Consider the following 18,698-nt stretch of genomic DNA (forward strand, 5'->3'; position numbering starts at 1 on the left):
TTATCCCCACCTCCCTGTGGGCCAGGAACATACAAACACAGGTGTCCAGTGTTGGTAGCACAGGCTATGCATGTTCTGTAGCTCATGATGCTTGGCCCATCTCAATATAATAATATTTTGAGGTTTTCATGCTTTAAACATAAAAGACAATATGTCCCCCAAAACAGTGCAGGTGGTTGCAATACCTGTCACAGTATTTACTCAGCAGCAGGATGTTGTTGGGTCATTGTGATGAGTCTGTCATCGTGCAGAGCTGTACCCACAACCCACAGTGACGTTGGCCAGGCATCAGTGGCTTGAGTTTGGTGAGTGATGTGAATAGTTTCCTGCATTCTGGTTGCAGATGGCTTCTTTTTTTCCTTTGAAATGATCCAGGAATGGCTAAGTTCACAGCTGGCTGGATAAATGTGCAGTGGTGCTATCCAGAGGAAGTGTGCATAGGTATAACTCCTTTGCGCTTCTTTCAGTGACACACACAGAAAGCTTATGTTAGCTACTGACCCCCGCCCGCCACCCCATCCCCAAACCCCCCCCCACCTTTCTGAACAATGGGACTAGGACTTTCATAGTCAGCTTTTTTTTCCTGCAATCTGATGCAAAATCAACCTCTGTTGCCACCCTTTCCAGAATCCAGTTTGTTTACTTGGAGAAGGAGCAAATATATACGTTTTGCACATCCAGTGTATGTAATTAAATGTATTGGATCACAGATGTTAGATGGAAAAGTTCCACCAAATCATTGACTCATTCACCTTCAAAAGAAAAACTGTCCACAGATAAAGCATATCCAGGATGAACTAATGAAATTCTGAATAGCCTTTTGTTATCACAGTAGATTTTATGTCATTTATGATCAATAAATGTGAGGTTGGAACATTAACCTGGGCCTATTTCACTGCTGAGTATGATGATAAAGGCAAAACAAACTGTTTTCAGTGGAAGGGGAGTTCTGCAATTCCTTGGAATCATACCAACTTTATGACTGCAGAGCCTTATCCTCAGGGCTGACTTCCCTCAACTTCTGCTGGAGCCACCCCTGAATTTTGATCCCGGATCAGAATATTGCAATACAGGCCCATGTCAGGTTGGATCTACCCTGTGACCTCCTGCATATCTGGATGAAGTGATCTAAATAGGCTGGCCGGCTAACGTCTATTCTATAGTGTGTCATTTCCAGCAGTGGATAGGACACTTGCCAGAAACTGCAAGGCAATTGACCTTGAACTAACACGACAAAGAAATGAATGTCTTCAAGAAGTTTGTCTTTCTAAATCCCCTTTCATCTCCTCATCGAAGTTTATGGTTTGTTTGATAAACTTGTCTTTGGCTGGTGTAGAGCTGAGCAAATAATTGATTTTTTTTTTTGGTTTGGAGGGAGGAGAGGGTCTGAACTAAAAAAGAAAAATGGTTTCATTTTGAACCGAAGCTGAATCGTTTTGGTTTTCACACCAAAAATAAATTTTTGTTTTCGATTAAAAACACCTGAAACCAAATGGGGAAAAAAAATCAAACACAAGTTGGGAGCTTTGTTTCAGGTTTTGTGTTTTCAGGTGTTTTTCATCTTTAATATAGCTACATTTTGAAAACTAAGCACCATTTCTAAATGAAAAGCTAAAAGGTATTTAGTTTTGAAATGGTCAACGCAAACCACTTTGACTTCTTTTTTTTGTTTGTTTTTTGTTTAATCAATTGTTCACCTGAAACTATTCATTGACTTCAACCTCCACTTCACCAATAGTTTTGGTGCTCTGAAAAATACAAAAATTCCCCCAGCTCTAGGCTGGTGTACCTGCAGCAGATTCAGATACTTTACAGTCCCACCCTACCCTATCTAAATAGTCTTATCGTTGCCATCTCTGGCAAAATTCCTTAACAGAACAAAGAAAATATTTCCTTTCTGAGCCCCACAAACCTCGCTAGCGTTAAGGTGGCTGCTTTCTGTGTAATGACAAGGTGCAGGGTTAACATGGGATTTCTCTGCTATGTTATACTGTGCCTACATTCCAATTTCTTCAGTAATTAGATGCCCACTCTTAATTACTGGGGGAAAATTCCCAGATGATTTGGTGCCTGCAGTCATACGCTATTTGTGTGTGTTAAGAAATTCATGCTGGTAGAGACACAAAAGCCCAAAGGTTTGCACAAACCGCTGACTTTCAGACCTCATTTTTTTTGAGTGCTGAGTTTTCACAGATGCAAAAATGTTAAGGCCAGAAGGGAACCATTATGACCAGCTAGTCTGACATCCTGCATAGCACAGGCCACAGAACTTCACCCATTGATTCATGTATTGAGCCCAATAACTTGTGGTTGAATTAGTTAATTTTTTAGGAAGTTTGAGACTCTGAGGAGGGTCAAATTCAGCCTTGGCTTAACACCATTTGTCTCCATTGCAATTATGCCTAATTATGTAAATTAGGTTCTTAGGTCCTGATTTTCAGGGGGGCTGAGCCCCTGCAGCTCCCAGTCATTCCACTTGGAGTAGTAAGTGACATCTGAACGAGTGCAACATGAGTGTAAGTCCGTGAAACCTTGTTTCCCTGTAATGACTCTACTGACGTTAGTAAACTACCAGCTTTTCCTTTCTTTAACCAGACTGGTTCTTACCCAAACACTTATCCTGAATGATAGCTGGGCAGGCCTACTTTAACCTCACAATGCACATAAAAATGTGGCTGATTGATAGATAGCTGTGCTTAATAACTGACAAGAATTCAGCAGAAAGCAATTTTTCCACTGAAACAACACTATGAGCCTCTTCCCTCTAATCAGCAGGGTTAAAATTTAACCATTCCCTGGAATCATACATATAATGCCACTTTATAACATGCAAAACTGCCTAGGCATTGGGCGTGAGGGTTTTTTTGTTGTTGTTGTTGTTTGTTGTCTGTTAGAATAAAGCAGGTTAGAACAGGCTGCTTGTTGGAATAAAATAAATGCTTGACTGTGTTGAGAGATTTATTCTGAAATGTCAAGGTTCCTTTGTTCAGGTGGTCATTTTATACACCGATCGACTTGGGTAGGTCTGGCGTTACCCGGGGTACAATCTGGACTGATGACCAGCTGTGTCCCCTCAGTTCTCCAAGCTGCAGTGTCTTTTGCACTGCTTCACCGTGAGAGTTACCATTCCTGGTCTGCTCACACAGCCTCCAGCATGTAAGTTACTCCCAGTTATACTGTATGAGTGCTATAGCCAGCCATGCATGAATTACACTGCAGAGCAACACTGGGAAATTCCCAGTCCCAGACTTTTCCCCAGAAATGTACATCTTGTACTGTCCAGCTCTCTCCTGGACAAGTGCATACAAAGTGTGTCATTTTTTTAATAGAAAATCCTGTTATCCCAAATGGAGTTTCCCAAACACTTCAATCCAAACACGCTGGTTTAGCTAAAACAAGTTTATTAACTCCAAAAGAGAGGGTTTAAGTGACTGCAAGTAATGAGGCATAAAAGTAAAAAATGGTTTCAAGAAAATAAAAGTAAAATGCAACTACTGTCTAACTTAGCAAGCTAAATGAATCTCTTATCACATCTTTTAACAGTCTATGGCCTGGTCTACACTGGGGGGGGGTGTCGAACTAAGGTACGCAAGTTCAGCTACGCGAATAGCGTAGCTGAACTCAAACTACCTTAGTTCGAACTACTCACCCGTCCAGACGCCGCGGGATCGAAGTCCGTGGCTCCCCCGTCGACTCCGCCACCGCCGTTTGCGGTGGTGGAGTTCCAGAGTCGACGGAAGCGCGTTCGGAGTTCGAACTATCGCGTCTAGATTAGACGCGATAGTTCGAACTCCGAGAAGTCGAACTCTACGCGTCGACCTGGCAGGTAAGTGTAGACCTACCCTTACTGACTGAATCTCAGACTGGATCCCTCGCCAACTCCAAAGCTGCTTCCTTTGTTCTTCAGGTATGGATGTCCTAGGTCGGAGTGGGCAAACTTTTTGGCCTGAGGGCCACATCTGGGTATGGAAATTGTATGGCGGGCCATGAATGCTCATGAAATTGGGGTTGGGGTGTGCGAGGGGGTGAGGGTGCAGGCACTAGGGTGAGACTGGGGATGAAGGGTTGGGGGTGCAAAAGGGTGCTCCGGGCTGGGACCAAGGGGTTCGGAGGGTGGGAGGGGGATCAGGATGGGATCATGGGTGCAGGCTCCAGGCGGTGCTTACCTCAAGCAGCTCTCGGAAGCAGCAGCATGTCCCCACTCTGGGTCCTACACAGTGGCTGCAGACGTTGCCCCTGCAGCTCCCATTGGCCATAGTTCCCAGCCAATGGGAGCTGCAGGGGTGGTGTTCAGAGCCCCCTGGCTGCCCCTACGCATAGGAGCCAGAAGAGGGACATGCCGCCGTTTCCGAGAGGCACGCGGAGCCACAGCATGTGTGGAGCAGGGCAAGTCCCTGGCTGGAGCGCCAAATTGGGGCAAGCCCTGGACCCTGCTCCCCGTCAGGAGCTTGAGGGCCAGATTAAAATGTCTGAAGGGCCAGATGCGGCCCCTGGGTCATAGTTTGCCCACCCCTGTCCTAGGTAGAGAGAAAGGAAGGAATAATATGGGATGCCTCCTTTCTCCTCTTATAGTCCTTTCTCTTCTTCAAGAATCATCTGCCGCTGAGATTCAGGAGACAGAAAGTCTGTGTGGATGGGAACCCCTAGCTGTTTCTTTGTGAAGATGTAGCTTTTCACCCACATCCTCTTTCCTGCCAAAGAATGGCCACTTAACCAGGTGATGGTCCATTTGATTTTGCTGACACCTGGCTGAGGCATTGGCGAGCCTTTTGTCTCTGGGGAACTGGTCTGTATCTGCTTTGCCCCAGACTCGGACACATCTAGTAATACTGTACAGAAGAATCATATAACTTTACATGCAATGCCATCACACACATTTTATCAGGACAATAATGATCAGCAAGGTATGAGTTTTCAAATGATACTTCACAAGGCATACTTTATACAACATTTATTATAGTCCTGTAAAAGGAGTGACCATAAGGGTACAGACTGTCACAGGAGGTTAACTAGGGTAACATGGTTATCATACAGGGGAGGAGAGATATGATGGAATCTGTGGCCAGAGAGAGCATCACATAGCAAAAATGAATCAGAAGCTGAATTCATGCTGAATCTGACTCTATGATAATGTGCTCCACTGGTCTCTGATGTAACTCCACTGAAGTTGGTGGAGTCACATCAGGGATTAATTTGGCCCTGGGAGTTTAATGACTATTTCACAACTGAAGCTGTATTTTGTATTGAATCATTCAGGCCTGGATGCTGCATTGCATAGTGGCTGGGTGGGGATGGACCCACACTGAGCACAGGTGCCGTCGTCTGCCCACATATCACACTGTGTGGAATCGAGACCTAAATCGACTCTTGGGGGACTGATGAATAATTAGGAGAGTGTCTCACCTGTGAGACTATACAGTAAGTCATTCTTTTAAAAAGCAAATGAATGGTTCTTCGGGGGTCGATTCTCCTCTCCGTGGTGGAGGCTGGGAGATGGGAATGTTAAATGCCTGTGCACTGCATGGCAGGGAATCAATGGAATAAAGGTCTGCTTGTCAGTGCTATTCCAAGGATCTTTGTGTTAGACCTTTACAGGGTTAGGAGTGTTATAACACAACAAGCTTTCATGCTGATTCTAGTTTTCAAGAGGTGCTATGCACATGGAACTCATAGTGGAGTCAGTGGAGCTGAGGGATGGGTCAATACCATTTTGAGCAATTTGTATAGGCAAAGAGTTAATGCTGTGTAAATGGAGAGCTGTGACTAGGTTGACTTGTGCATGAGTTTGAAAGGAACAATGTGTGACACTGTGCCCCATGTTCTTCATGGAAATATTGTAATAACATGCGACAAAGAGTCCTGTGGCACCCTTGTAGACTAACGGACGTATTGGAGCCTAAGCTTTCGTGGGTGAATACCCACCTCATCAGATGTATGACGCATGTTATAACATGATTATAGCCTATCTAAGATGTATTTTATGCAAGATGGGCCTTGTGAGATATCATTAGAAAGGTCCATCACACAATGGACCTGATTTTCTATTTCCTTGCAACTGGTAGGGTCATTAACACCAGTACAAATGCACAAGATTCTCTGGAAAAGACATTGAAAGGTCTGCAAAACATGAGAGTCGCAAACTCTGGTAACTCCTGTTTACAACAGCAAAACATCTTGCTTGCATATGAAAATTGGGTGGCTGCATGAAAATGAGTGTTTGCATGGGCAATTACCTGATCTGGGCACACAAAAATGGAGGTAAAAGGGGATTGCACAGCTCAATAATTACACTTTATCGAGGCTTTTGTCACTTTAGTGTCATAGAAAAGCCTCGATAAAGCATGGTGGTGCAGCGTTGTCCTCCTAAAGTTTGTAAGATATGCTAGGCATGCCACATGTTCGACAGTACAGCCATGAAACCTGGGTTAACTGTAGTGTTGCACCAAGGAGGGCCTCTTGTTAAAATGCCACTGTGAAAATGTAAACAGCCTTGGAGTGATTTCCCTACCTCAGAAGGAGTTCACCACTCCCCCTTTACAAGATGCTAAATTATCCCTGCCAGAGTTAATAATTCACTGTGTGGCTCTTCATTCCAAAGAGCAAATAGTTTTACCTTTGGAATGGGGCCCATTGTATCAAGTCTCGGGTACTCCTCCCATTTTGAATTTCAAAGGATGAATACTGTTGTCCTATCCAAACATCCATATATCCTTCAGGACCAGGATACAAACACTCCCTCTTCCTGCTGGCTCTGTTCTGTGGCTTTGCTCTTTGGCCGTAGCTAGGAAGAAGTATTTTTTGTTATAATGGGAAAACAAATCCCTTCCTCCAGCCCTTCAACCTCTAGACTGTTGCTATCACTGGGGCCCGACAGGGAGAAATTCTATTCAGCCTATTGTTCCTTGGCATGTTTGAACAGGGGACCAATCAAAATCTGACACTTCACAACAAAAATGTGCGATGCTGGATCCGGCCATTCAGGGACCTGGACTTTCGTGGCTTGAACATGTCCAACTGGGTGACTTATGGGAGTGCTAGAACAGTGTAGACCTTTTCACTTCTGCCATAGGCCACCCAGGTTTAAATCCAGCCATACCCTAACTCAGTTGTGATCAAAAGTTGTTGTTCGGCAGTGGCCTCTATGAAATGGAGAGGTGGGCGTTCAACACAAAACCCAATGGGACAGAAGCCCATCGCTCAAAAACCAGTCCCACACCTGGACCTAGTGAATTAGCAGTCTGAGTGGTAGGCCCAGCAGAGAGATCACAGGCCATGGAGAATGTACTGGCTTCATATCTTTATAAGTGGCTCAGAGTTGAAGCACGTAGGCAGTAGAGCTGGGCAGATAAAGGTCATGCCATTTCATGGAGGATTTTGATATTTCCAAAGTTTTGGTATGTTTTGGAACATCCATTTTGAAATGTTCCACAAAAAGGAATGGAGTGCTGGCTCCACTGGTGTCCACCTGGTGGACTGCTCAGGAGCTGCAGACCCTGGTAGCCCAGGGGTTCTTGACTCCATGGCTGTCAGGCAGCTAGGCTCCCAGGAGCCAGCCAGACAAGCTGGCAGGAAACCAGGCAGGGTTTGAAATTTGCCTGGGTTCCACTGGAGCTCGAGCAAAGGCACTCCGTCTCTGTAGAACGTTCAATTTCGACAAATTGGTAAACTCCAATTAAAAAAAAATTGGGGTGGGGTGGGGGATTTTCCTGACCAGTTTTAAAAGGGCAGGGGAGGCTGGGGAAAGCTTGCATTGCCACCACCGATATTATGCCTGCTCTCGAGAGGAAGAGAAAATTTCCACCTCCAGGCCCGTTAATGTGACACTTTACCCAAGTACTAAATTCACTTTAAAAAACAAATTCCTGATGCTTTATAATGGATTTAACTTTGGACTTGCTTATGGGTCATCTTGGATCATGTTTAAAACTATGGCCTGTGTAATAAAGAGGTTAGGCTCGTGGCCTTGGCATCTATGTGTCTAGCTGTTGCGCTTTTGGGGGCAGGGACGGTCTCTTACGATGCGTCTCTACAGTGCTTGGCACAACAGGGGCCCGATCATGGTTGGAGCTTCCAAGCACTAGTGTAATAATATAGATATCACTAGAACTGACCCGAACCCACACCTAGATGCCGTTCTGAAAACTAGTCTCTAAGTGTAGCTAACGTTAAGCTCGTCATTCACACCGGTTTTTATTTGCTCCTGTTTTTGCCTGAAACAGATACAAGAGGGGTATTTATTTTACACCAACCATCAAGAAACATTTGCAAAGCAAGTTTAAAGAATAGGTGTTTGCCCACGGACCTGCCAAGCCCACAGAATCCTCACAAAGCTGCTACAATATTGGCCTGGAGGGAAAACAAAAAGAACCCCAACACCCAACCTTTGTTTTGGCAGAGAAAGTTCAGCATACAGAATTTATTACTATCCCCGAGTGTTGGGACAGAGGGTGTGCACCTACTGGCCAGGGATATCTGAGGAATGATACGGCCGGCTTGTTCATTGTGCAATACACCTGTAGCAGGGAAGCAGAACAGCTCCAGTCCTGGCTAAAGCGAGGCCATGCGAGCTCTCCGGAGGAGACTTGCTAAGGTGCCCCGGTTGATCTTCTGGCCCATTTTTGTGACAGCCTTTCTGTTCCTCATTGTCTCTGTTAGCTCCTTCTTCGGCTTTGCAGAAAAACGTCTTCACAGGTAAGAGATCCAGCTCCTTCTAAGACAAACTATCCATGTAGTGTACTCTCTCTAATCTCTCTAGCTCTGAGTGTGAAACTTTTTATATACCGGGGTGTGTGTGTGTACCCACACCCAAAACCTTGCGCTAGAAAGCAAGATCTGGGTAATATCAGTACAAGAAAGGTGGTACGTTATGTATATCATCACGTCTCGACTAAATATTAAATTAAAACTTTATATAAACAGGTATTCTGTTAATACAATTGTTATTTATGCATAAAATATATTTAAAGTTTTCTAAAACCTCTAATTCAGGACTTGTCTAATCTAGGGAAATTTGCATCAAAGCAAACCCTTAATGCAAACACTTTGCACTAGTGCAAAGTAGGGAATCAGTATACAGGTAGTGCAAATTTCCTTAACCTAAACAAGCACTCAAGGGCTAAAGTACCATCCAAGCCAACTCTGCCACGCTTCAAATTCAATTCTTTTAGGGAGCCAGGGAAAGAAACCTACCTCTGTGCAGAATGAGATGCAAAGAGCCCCTTTAGGTGTGGGGCAGCTGAATCATAACGCTTGCTTGGCAATCTGATTTGATTTGGAGTTTGAGCCAAAATTATATTGGTAATTCGAAACAAACAAACAAAGGGAAGTCGGACTCGGAATCAGGGCCCTCATGTAATGCAGACAATGACATTATAGAAAGCAACCCGGCAGTACAGTTGTGGGATCCTTCCCAAAGGAACTGTTCCATGCAGCTTAACCCACCAAGATCTGTCCTCACTGGGGAAGTGAAGCGGTATTGGGTTGAGTTCAATGACCGGGGCCAGGAAGTTGGTTCATGTTATATCCTTGGGGCAGCCGGTGTAGGAAGCAATCACTTGAGGCCAGAGAGCAGGCAGCTAACCAAAACCTCCATTTTATTTACATATATACAGAGAGCTTCTCAGCCGGTTGAAACCGGTTGAGCTAACCCATAATAATCTAACTCAGTTGCCATAGCAACAAAACCATGACAACCAAATACACAACAGTTCAGTATAACCTAAGGTGTGAATTTAAACTGACCTCCATGTGGACACTCTCATGCCAGAGTAGGTGTGGCTTTTTTTTGGTTTAGCTTAAACCCCATAAGCAACATAAATAAAAGTGTGTGTGAGGGTTGGTTTAGTTTCTTTTCTTTAGATTTCACCTATCCAAGGGCTCCAGCTGCCCAATGAAATCTTAGCAGCATTAAAATAATCATCCAAACAGGAACTCAACCCCACAGCCACCACCTGAACCTCCTTTCCACCCCCACATCCATATGGGAAGCAAACCCTCAGCCCTCTCCAACTCCCCTATCAAACAGATGGTTTATGTTGGAAAACCTGTATCCTCATGGGGGTTATACTGGTAAAATTATACCGATTTCAGTTCACACCTTAGTTTATACCAACATGGGCGGCTCTAGGATTTGCGCCGCCCCAAGCAGGATGGCATGCCGCGGGGGGCGCTCTGGCGGTCGCCAGTCCCGCTGCTCCGGTGGACCTCCTGCAGACGTGCCTGCGGAGGGTCTGCTGGTCCCGTGGCTCCAGTGGACCTCCCGCAGGCACGCCTGCGGATGCTCCACCGAAGCCGCGGGACCAGCGGACCCTCTGCAGGCACGTCTGCGGGAGGTCCACCGGAGCCGCCTGCCGCCCTCCCGCGGGACACTGCCCCAAGCGCGCGCTTGGCGCGCTGGGGTCTGGAGCCGGCCCTGTATACCAAAGAACTTTCCTATGTGGACAAGGCCTGTCTGTCCTTTCGAAAGCATGCAGACAGCAGTGAATTTTCTCAAGAAAAACCTAAACATTTTGGCTCTGTTTTTTTGGCTGGGGATCACCCCAGCCTCCATTACTGCAGGTGGAAATAATGGCACTTCCTGCTGTATCCATTTAAAGACCTAATTACCTGGTTGTATCTGTAAATCAGGCAGTGGGGCTTCCAAATGGAGGTAATTATGCTCACACTGTATTGGAGGCTATTTCTGAACATGTTGGCATTTTATACCGTGTAGTTCAAAATGTAACAGCTCTAAAATTCCTGGGGACTTGCTGATGTGTCCCATTGCCTGTTGCATGTCAAATGACGCGTGTATGAAGCCATTGGACTGACGAGCCAAAAGACAGAACACTCTGCACTAGTATGTGACATACGACCCAGGTAGTTATTACCTGTATACAGTAGAGCCGCATGGTACAATGTTTCCTTAAAACCAAATACATTTTTAAAAGCAAGTATAGTGTATAGTTTGCAAATCCCCTGTCCTGCAACAGTGCAGAGATCAATGGATCAGCTGTTGTGGAGTCTCCCTGCATAGCCTCCCCATGACACGACACCCCACATGAACTGTGGAACTACCATGGTAATTTAGCTTTCTGAGCCTGGTAGTCCTGCATTTGGGGTGGGGTGCGGGGCAGGATTAGCCCCATTTTATCTTCCATTTCAGGAGCATAAAGCACTTTGCAAACATGTTGCAAAAGTCTGGGATGGTCAAAAAACAGAATGTAGTTTTTGTTTCATGTGTTGGTTTTCATGTTTACTTTTCATTTGTCCAACAACAAAAATGTTATGGCTTTTCAAGGGTTTTTAAGGATCTCCAGGGAGGAGGGGTTTTTAGAGAAAGTGTGTGTGTGGGCGGGGGGAACCCTCCATTTTTTCCCACTTAAAAGGAGGTGAGGAATAAAAATATGGGAGAAAGTAACACTGTAACAGTGAGGGAACCTTCCAAAAATAACAATAATTGTTAAGAATTTTTTAAAACACACAAATTTTCATTTTGATCATTTTTCTTAAACACAAAAGCACCCCTGACTTGAAGTGGTTTCCATCATAGACAGGATTTACAGTTTTGTTCAGTCCCACTCAGCACCCCACTATACAGATTATTCCAGCACCCCTGCCCACTGCAGGTTGTGACAAGATGACCTTGTTAGAGTCCATCTCTGCCTTCCTCTCAAGCTGCCAGCCATTTGCCCTGTTGCAGGGTACTGTAATGTGTGGTGACTGTAGCTAACTCTTATCGGTTTTTTTATTGCATACTGCAGTTCCAGTGAGTACTGGTAAATGACGCATGAGCACACCCTGCACGCTGGCTGCCTTCCTACAGGTGGGTGCAGTAGGCAAGCTCCTCTGCACAATGGGTAGCTACAGGAGACGTTACACCTCCAAGAGGTCAGTGGAGCTTTGCCAATTCACACAAGCTGAAAACATGGCCTACTCTCTTTACATCAACCAGCTCAGCTGCCTCCATGCTGCTAAGTCAGCATGACTTTCTGCCCTTCATTAGTCAGTAACAGGAACAGTAGGTCTTGAACCCTGCTCCACAGTACTCTTAGGAGCTAGTAAGTTCCAACCTGCCACCCGGGGCTTCCTAACAGGTGATAGTGCAAAAGCTGAACCCTGACAGAGGACTCCAGTCCTGGAACTTGATTGGCAGAATGCTGGAGGTCCTGATTGGTCCACAGGTTCTATATAAACCCAGCACACGGGCGGCTCCAGGCACCAGCGCAGCAAGCGCGTGCCTGGGGCGGCAAGTTGTGGGGGGTGGGTTGCCGGTCGCCGTGAGGGAGGCAGTCAGGCAGCCTTTCTGCAGGAGGTCTGCCAGTCCCATGGTTTCGGCAGCAATTCGGTGGCAGGTACGCCGAAGGCGCGGGACCAGCAGATCGCCTGCAGAACTGTTGCTGAATCCGAGTGACCGGCAGACCTCTTGCAGAAACGCCACTGAAGGCTGCCTGACTGCCGTGTTTGGGGCATCAAAAAACATAGATCCGCCCCTGCCAGCACAGGAACAGGAAGTTGTCCATGCAGCTGAGAGTCACCCTGTTCTGGAATGGGTGCCTCTCGCTCCTGCTTCCCTGGCTTGGCTTCTTGGCATTCTGATGCGGCTTGACTCCTGGTGTCCAACTTGTGGTTCTGATCACAGTTTGCCTCCTGCCTCTGACCCCTTGGTGTCCTGACCCAGCCTGACTCTTGTTACCGATTCATGGTTCTGCTCTCAACTTTGTTTCCTGCTTCTGATATCTCAGTATCCTGACCTGACCCACTGTTGACTCCTGTTTCGTGACTGTGGAGCCTGGCTCTGACCACTAGGTCTGGCTGCCCACGAGCCAGCTGTGACAGTCAGCCTGGAGTGAAACTGGAACTGCGGGAAGAGGCAGAACTATTCTGTGGAGCCAGCAGCCCTGAAGCCCATTTGTGTGAAAGATGAAGCTTTGTGACTTTCAGGCTGCTTTGCTCCATTGCTTGCAGGTGGCTGGAGATCCCTTGTATGGCAGGCCCATCCAGCTGCTGCCACTCCCTGCCCTGGCCTAGCGCAGCATTTACAGTACACGTGCCAGATGGATTTTCACACGTAATCCCCAAAGGGCAGGATTTGGTGCTGTCTCTTTACCCCTTGTATTGGCCTTCTGCTGTGCTGCTGTTGCCCACGAACACTCCATTGAGCTCACTGGAAGTCTGGGATGTACCCGGTCACATTGGGACTGATTGTTAGAGCCCTGCAAATCTGCAGATATCCGCTTTATATCCGTGGATATCTGCATCCGAGCACCTTGTTTGTGGATCGCATGTGAATATAATTTTTGGAACCATGCAGGGCTCTACTGGTGATTCTCCTTAAAACAAGCATTTGTCTGTGCTCTGCACCAGCTCAGCAGAGGTCCCTAGTCACTGCCAGACTGCAAGGAATGGCCAGTCAGTGTTCTCTGGCTTGGGCTGCTGTACGGTCCATACTTTGGAAATGCAGCCTGCATAGAAAGTGCCATTTCAGCTACAGGAACAAATCCTACCTCATTCCGACCTTACCTTGCTCAAATCACTTCCTTGTGTCCCTGATTTTGGCTCTGGGTCCCACATGGGGCTTGCTTCTGCCAGGTGTTGAGCACCATCCCCTTCTGTTGACTTCAGTATGAGTAGGGGACACCCAGCATCTCAGAATTGCGCCATAGTCTCCCGCATTTGCACCTTGTTAGGTCAAGCGGTATGTAGTTGGTATCCCTGCAGCCTGCACAGAAGTTTTTCTAGACATCAGATGACTCTTTCCAACATCATGCTTGTTCTTCTAAGTGTTGAAAAGCAGCAGTGCCCGCAGTATAGTCAGCAATCTAGTCCATGAATGCTGACAGGAGTCAGACCCATCCTGGCTGGGAACTGTGAAGTGCATCAACATTACTCAGTGAGAATGCAAGCTAGAGAGCAAGGGGGCTACAGGTATAGTGTTTGTCCAGTAGCCTGAATAAAGGTTCTGCTCTGTTTACTACACCATAGTCCTGTGTCTTTCATGTGGGATGCGTCAGTGTCCTGAGATGGTTGTCATGGATTGTGCCTAGCTGCAAATAGGTTCCTCCCTGCCCCTACATTGATTTCCAGCTACCGCTGGTCATGTATATTTCAAAAAACATCTGTATAATAGAATTACATATGCTTTATTTCATGGGTGGAGGCGGGCAAATCACGCGATTCATGTCTGATGGGTCCAAGGTGCTGAATAACCATTTTATGGCTAAATCATAAACAAGTTCAGGTTGGGTCCCCTTTGAGCAAAGCATAATGACAATTCCCTGCAGAAACTCAGTGAAGGTTACAAAAGTGGAGCCCTAGAGAGGGTAATTGCTGTACTCAGTAGTGTCATAAAACATTTGGAGGGTAAGATAGCCATTAATGTGGTAAAGGGGATGGAAGGGGCTTCATTCGGCTGAAGTACATGTGGTGTATTTGCCTTTCTTTTGATTACATTTAGGCCAGTCATTTATTTGCAAGATACCAAAGAAATGCCAGAAAGGGACATCCAACAGAACAAGCTCCACACTGTGCCTGTTGAAGGGGATTCCTCGAGCCAGCTAAATGTGATACTGGACACAGACAGCAATAGGCTGGAGCAAGATATGGTTAAGAAAGTGGCAGCAGATAAAGGAGAGGCCGTGGAGGAGCAAGCAGAGGATAAGAATGTAATATCAGCATCCAATAAGACACAAACCCAGGGTAAGAGTGCCCCACCAGCACCCAAGGGGAAGGGAGCCACTGCAAAGACCATATACCAAGACCAAGCAAAACCAAAACCAAAAAAGGCCCCTGTGTCAACTAAACCCGGTGCTCTGAGACCCTCTACAAAAGGCAAAGTTCATCCCAGCCTCCCGGTGCGGAACGTGGCCACTCCCACAATGCAGAATGTCACGACTCAGGCTCCTACAGTGACAGAAAAGAGAAAGCTGAAGATTGCCGACTTCAAGTCTGAGCCTAAGTGGGATTTTGAGGACCGCTATCTCTTGGACAACTCATCCTCACAGTCAGTAAGTGATTACTGTGTGTTCTGGCCATGTATACAGCTGGATGGTCTCCTATAAATCTACCTCCTTGTTAGCCTCCACATTAGTTTTTCCAAGTCACATATTTTCGTGTAAAAGCAGCAAAGAGTCTTGTGGCACCTTATAGACTAACAGACGTTTGGGAGCGTGAGCTTTCGTGGGTGAATACCCACTTCATCGGATGCATGTAGTGGAAATTTCCAGGGGCAGGTATATATAAGCAAGAAGCAGGCTAGAGAGAACGAGGTTAGTTCAATCAGGGAGGATGAGGCCCTCTTCTAGCAGCTGAGGTGTGAAAACCAAGAGAGGAGAAACTGGTTTTGTACTTGGCAAGCCATTCACAGTCTTTGTTTAATCCTGAGCTGATGGTGTCAAATTTGCGGATGAACTGGAGCTCAGCAGTTTCTCTTTGAAGTCTGGTCCTGAAGTTTTTTTGCTGCAGGATGGCCACCTTAAGATCTGCTATTGTGTGGCCAGGGAGGTTGAAGTGTTCTCCTACAGGTTTTTGTATATTGCCATTCCTAATATCTGATCTGTGTCCATTTATCCTTTTCCGTAGAGACTGTCCAGTTTGGCCGATGTACATAGCAGAGGGGCATTGCTGGCATATGATGTCGTATATTACATTGGTGGACGTGCAGGTGAATGAGCTGGTGATGGTGTGGCTGATCTGGTTAGGTCCTGTGATGGCGTCGCTGATGTAGTTGTGTGGGCAGAGTTGGCATCGAGGTTTGTTGCATGGATTGGTTCCTGAGTTAGAGTTACTATGGTGCACTGTGCAGTTACTGGTGAGAATGTGCTTCAGGTTGGCAGGCTGTCTGTGGGCGAGAACTGACCTGCCACCCAAGGCCTGTGAAAGTGTGGGATCATTGTCCAGGATGGGTTGTAGATCCCTGATGATGCGTTGGAGGGGTTTTAGCTGGGGACTGTATGTGATGGCCAGTGGAGTCCTGTTGGTTTCTTTCTTGGGTTTGTCTTGCAGTAGGAGGCTTCTGGGTACATGTCTGGCTCTGTTGATCTGTTTCCTTATTTCCTTGTGCGGGTATTGTAGTTTTGAGAATGCTTGATGGAGATTTTGTAGGTGTTGGTCTCTGTCTGAGGGGTTAGAGCAGATATGGTTGTACCTCAGTGCTTGGCTGTAGACAATGGATCGTGTGGTGTGCCCGGGATGGAAGCTGGAGGCATGAAGGTAGGCATAGCGGTCAGTAGGTTTTCGGTATAAGGTGGTGTTAATGTGACCGTCACTTATTTGCACCGTGGTGTCTAGGAAGTTGACCTCCCGTGTAGACTGGTCCAGGCTGAGGTTGATGGTGGGGTGGAAGCTGTTGAAATCGTGGTGGAATTTTTCCAGAGTCTCCTTCCCATGGGTCCAGATGATGAAGATGTCATCAATGTAGCGTAGGTAGAGAAGGGGTGTGAGTGGACGAGAGCTGAGGAAGCGTTGTTCCAGGTCAACCATAAAAATGTTGGCATATTGTGGGGCCATGCGGGTGCCCATAGCGATGCCACTGATCTGGAGATATATATTGTCATCAAATTTGAAATAGTTGTGTGTGAGGATAAAGGCATAGAGCTCAGCGACCAGTTGTGCTGTGGCATCATCAGGGATACTGTTCCTGACAGCTTGTATTCCATCAGTGTGTGGGATGTTTGTGTAGAGAGCCTCTACATCCATGGTGGCTAGGATGGTGTTTTCTGGAAGGTCACCAATGCATTGTAGTTTCCTCAGGAAATCAGTGGTGTCACGGAGATAGCTGGGAGTGCTGGTGGCATAGGGGCTGAGTAGAGAGTCCACATATCCAGACAATCCTTCAGTGAGAGTTCCAATGCCCGAGATGATGGGGCGTCCAGGATTTCCAGCCCAGGTTTGTGGATCTTGGGTAGTAGGTAGAATAACCCTGGTCGGGGCTCTAAGGGTATGTTGATTTGTTCTGGTGTTAGTGTAGGGAGTGTCCTGAGTAGATGGTGCAGTTTCTTAGTGTATTCCTCAGTGGGATCTGAGGGAAGTGGCCTGTAGAATTTGGTATTGGAGAGTTGTCTGGCGGCCTCCTCCTTTTGGTAGTCAGACCTGTTCATGATGACAACAGCACCTCCTTTATCAGCCTCTTTGATTATAATGTCAGGGTGGTTTCTGAGGCTGTGGATGGCATTGCGTTCAGCCTCAGAAACCACCCTAACATTATAACCACCCTGGTGGATCCCTGTTTGCCCACCCATTAATAAGCTTGAAATATTGGCATCTTTGCGTCTGGAGGCATAGTCCAAATCATAAAGGAGCATCGGGTAGGTCTCCCAGCAGGGAGTATTTGAAAGGGAATATTTGCATTTTTAGAAGGAATATGGGATCAGATAGACTCAGAGCCTATTTGTATTTGTGTATAGGTTTTTCCCAGTGAGTAATTATTGGGCTCAAACACTGGCTCACCTGGTCTTCTTGCCACATTTCAGTTCTTGGTGTGTGGAAAGATCATGAGAAGATCAGATCTTGTAATTTCAGCCCCATAAATGGCTTCCTGAGGCAAACCAATAAAGCCCATGAGAAACATGAACCCAAATGCCAAGTTTTCGGGGCTTATTCTGGAGTCTACAGAACATGAAGGCAGCTAGGTGTTTCTCCCATATCCAGACTGGCAACATCAAAGACTTTTACCTTTAACTTCTGCTTCTCCATCCTCTCCCTCCCCTGGTCACACTCACGTTTTCTGCATCTCTCAGGTCCTGCCAGCTCATAACAAATATGCAGAGAGCTGCCACAGGGTGAACCATGAGGGAGTTGAAGTCAGAACCTTTCCCATGCCAATCCTGGCCAAGCTCAGTGCCCTGGCAGAGGAAGCATTTAAAGGATCTGTAACCGTCACTCTCTGGTATCTCATCAGATGTCTCCTGCCCCGGGGCTGTAATTACTTTGGAGAAGGCAGAGATTAACTTTTGTCATCCACACTTGGAAATTATTGATGATTGTGGTGAGAAGAATGGAAATATTAACGACCACAAGAGTCTAGTCGCTGAAATTAATTCATACTCGTAGGACGGGCGGTCATGTAGAGCTGAGTTAATTTCTCCCCTTCCCCAAAGAATGCAATTTCAGGGTGACTGAACCCATCCCCCAAGTCCGGTAGAATGCAGCAACCAGTTTCAGCTAAATAAATAATGAAAAGAATTAAAAAAAAAAAGTCAAAATGGTTTTTGTTTTGAAATGTAGGGAGTTTTTGTTTTAAAATCTTTGCAAGGAGGTAAAAAGAACAACCCAAACCCTAACTAAATGAAAAACTGGAGAAAAAAAATCATTTGGGCCTGAATTTTGTTTTGGAGAGAAAACAGAAATTTCAGGTTTTGTGCCACCTGGAACTGTTTTGTTCAGCTGGACACCCCTATTGGAACCATGTGTTGTATCCATCTGTACTTTTTCTTGCAGTGAAGTCAGTGCCAGTGCCAAACAGGAGAGGTAAGAGAATGGCTGGGTTTTAGCACTTACATATTTACCATGTGGTTTAAAGAGCAATAGTGATTCGTAACTGCTCTGGCTACTATTATATTATGATCCCGTTTCAGTTCAGTCCCTTCTAGCAATGAAGTGGTGATAGCCATCACAATACAAATAAGATGCCTGTGTATTGAGTCACAAAGAAAGAAACAGCACCACCCAAGGATGTGAGAACTCTTCCAATTTGTCTTGAAGAGGTGCTAACTGTGAAACTC

The 18,698-nt window shown here is 46.2% G+C and overlaps 1 protein-coding gene across 7 annotated transcripts in view; it reads left to right on the forward strand.

Moving 5' to 3' along the window:
- The first annotated feature begins 250 nt into the window (after positions 1-250).
- Positions 251-18,698, forward strand: part of ST6GALNAC1 (ST6 N-acetylgalactosaminide alpha-2,6-sialyltransferase 1) — a 36,706-nt gene continuing 18,258 nt past the window's right edge. For 2 of the 7 annotated variants that reach the window (XM_044984519.1, XM_044984520.1), the window contains exons 1-2: positions 8,526-8,691; positions 14,435-14,984. In XM_044984519.1, coding sequence (XP_044840454.1) covers positions 8,561-8,691; positions 14,435-14,984 — 681 coding nt within the window. In that variant the 5' untranslated portion in view covers positions 8,526-8,560. Of the gene's footprint in view, positions 306-4,507; positions 4,718-5,256; positions 5,419-8,525; positions 8,692-9,709; positions 9,772-14,434; positions 14,985-18,698 lie in introns of those variants that run through there. The other 5 variants (XM_044984523.1, XM_044984522.1, XM_044984524.1 and 2 more) reach the window with 5 other exon arrangements.

The sequence above is a fragment of the Mauremys mutica genome, chromosome 12, assembly GCF_020497125.1.
Source record: "Mauremys mutica isolate MM-2020 ecotype Southern chromosome 12, ASM2049712v1, whole genome shotgun sequence".
Lineage (NCBI taxonomy): Eukaryota > Metazoa > Chordata > Testudines > Geoemydidae > Mauremys > Mauremys mutica.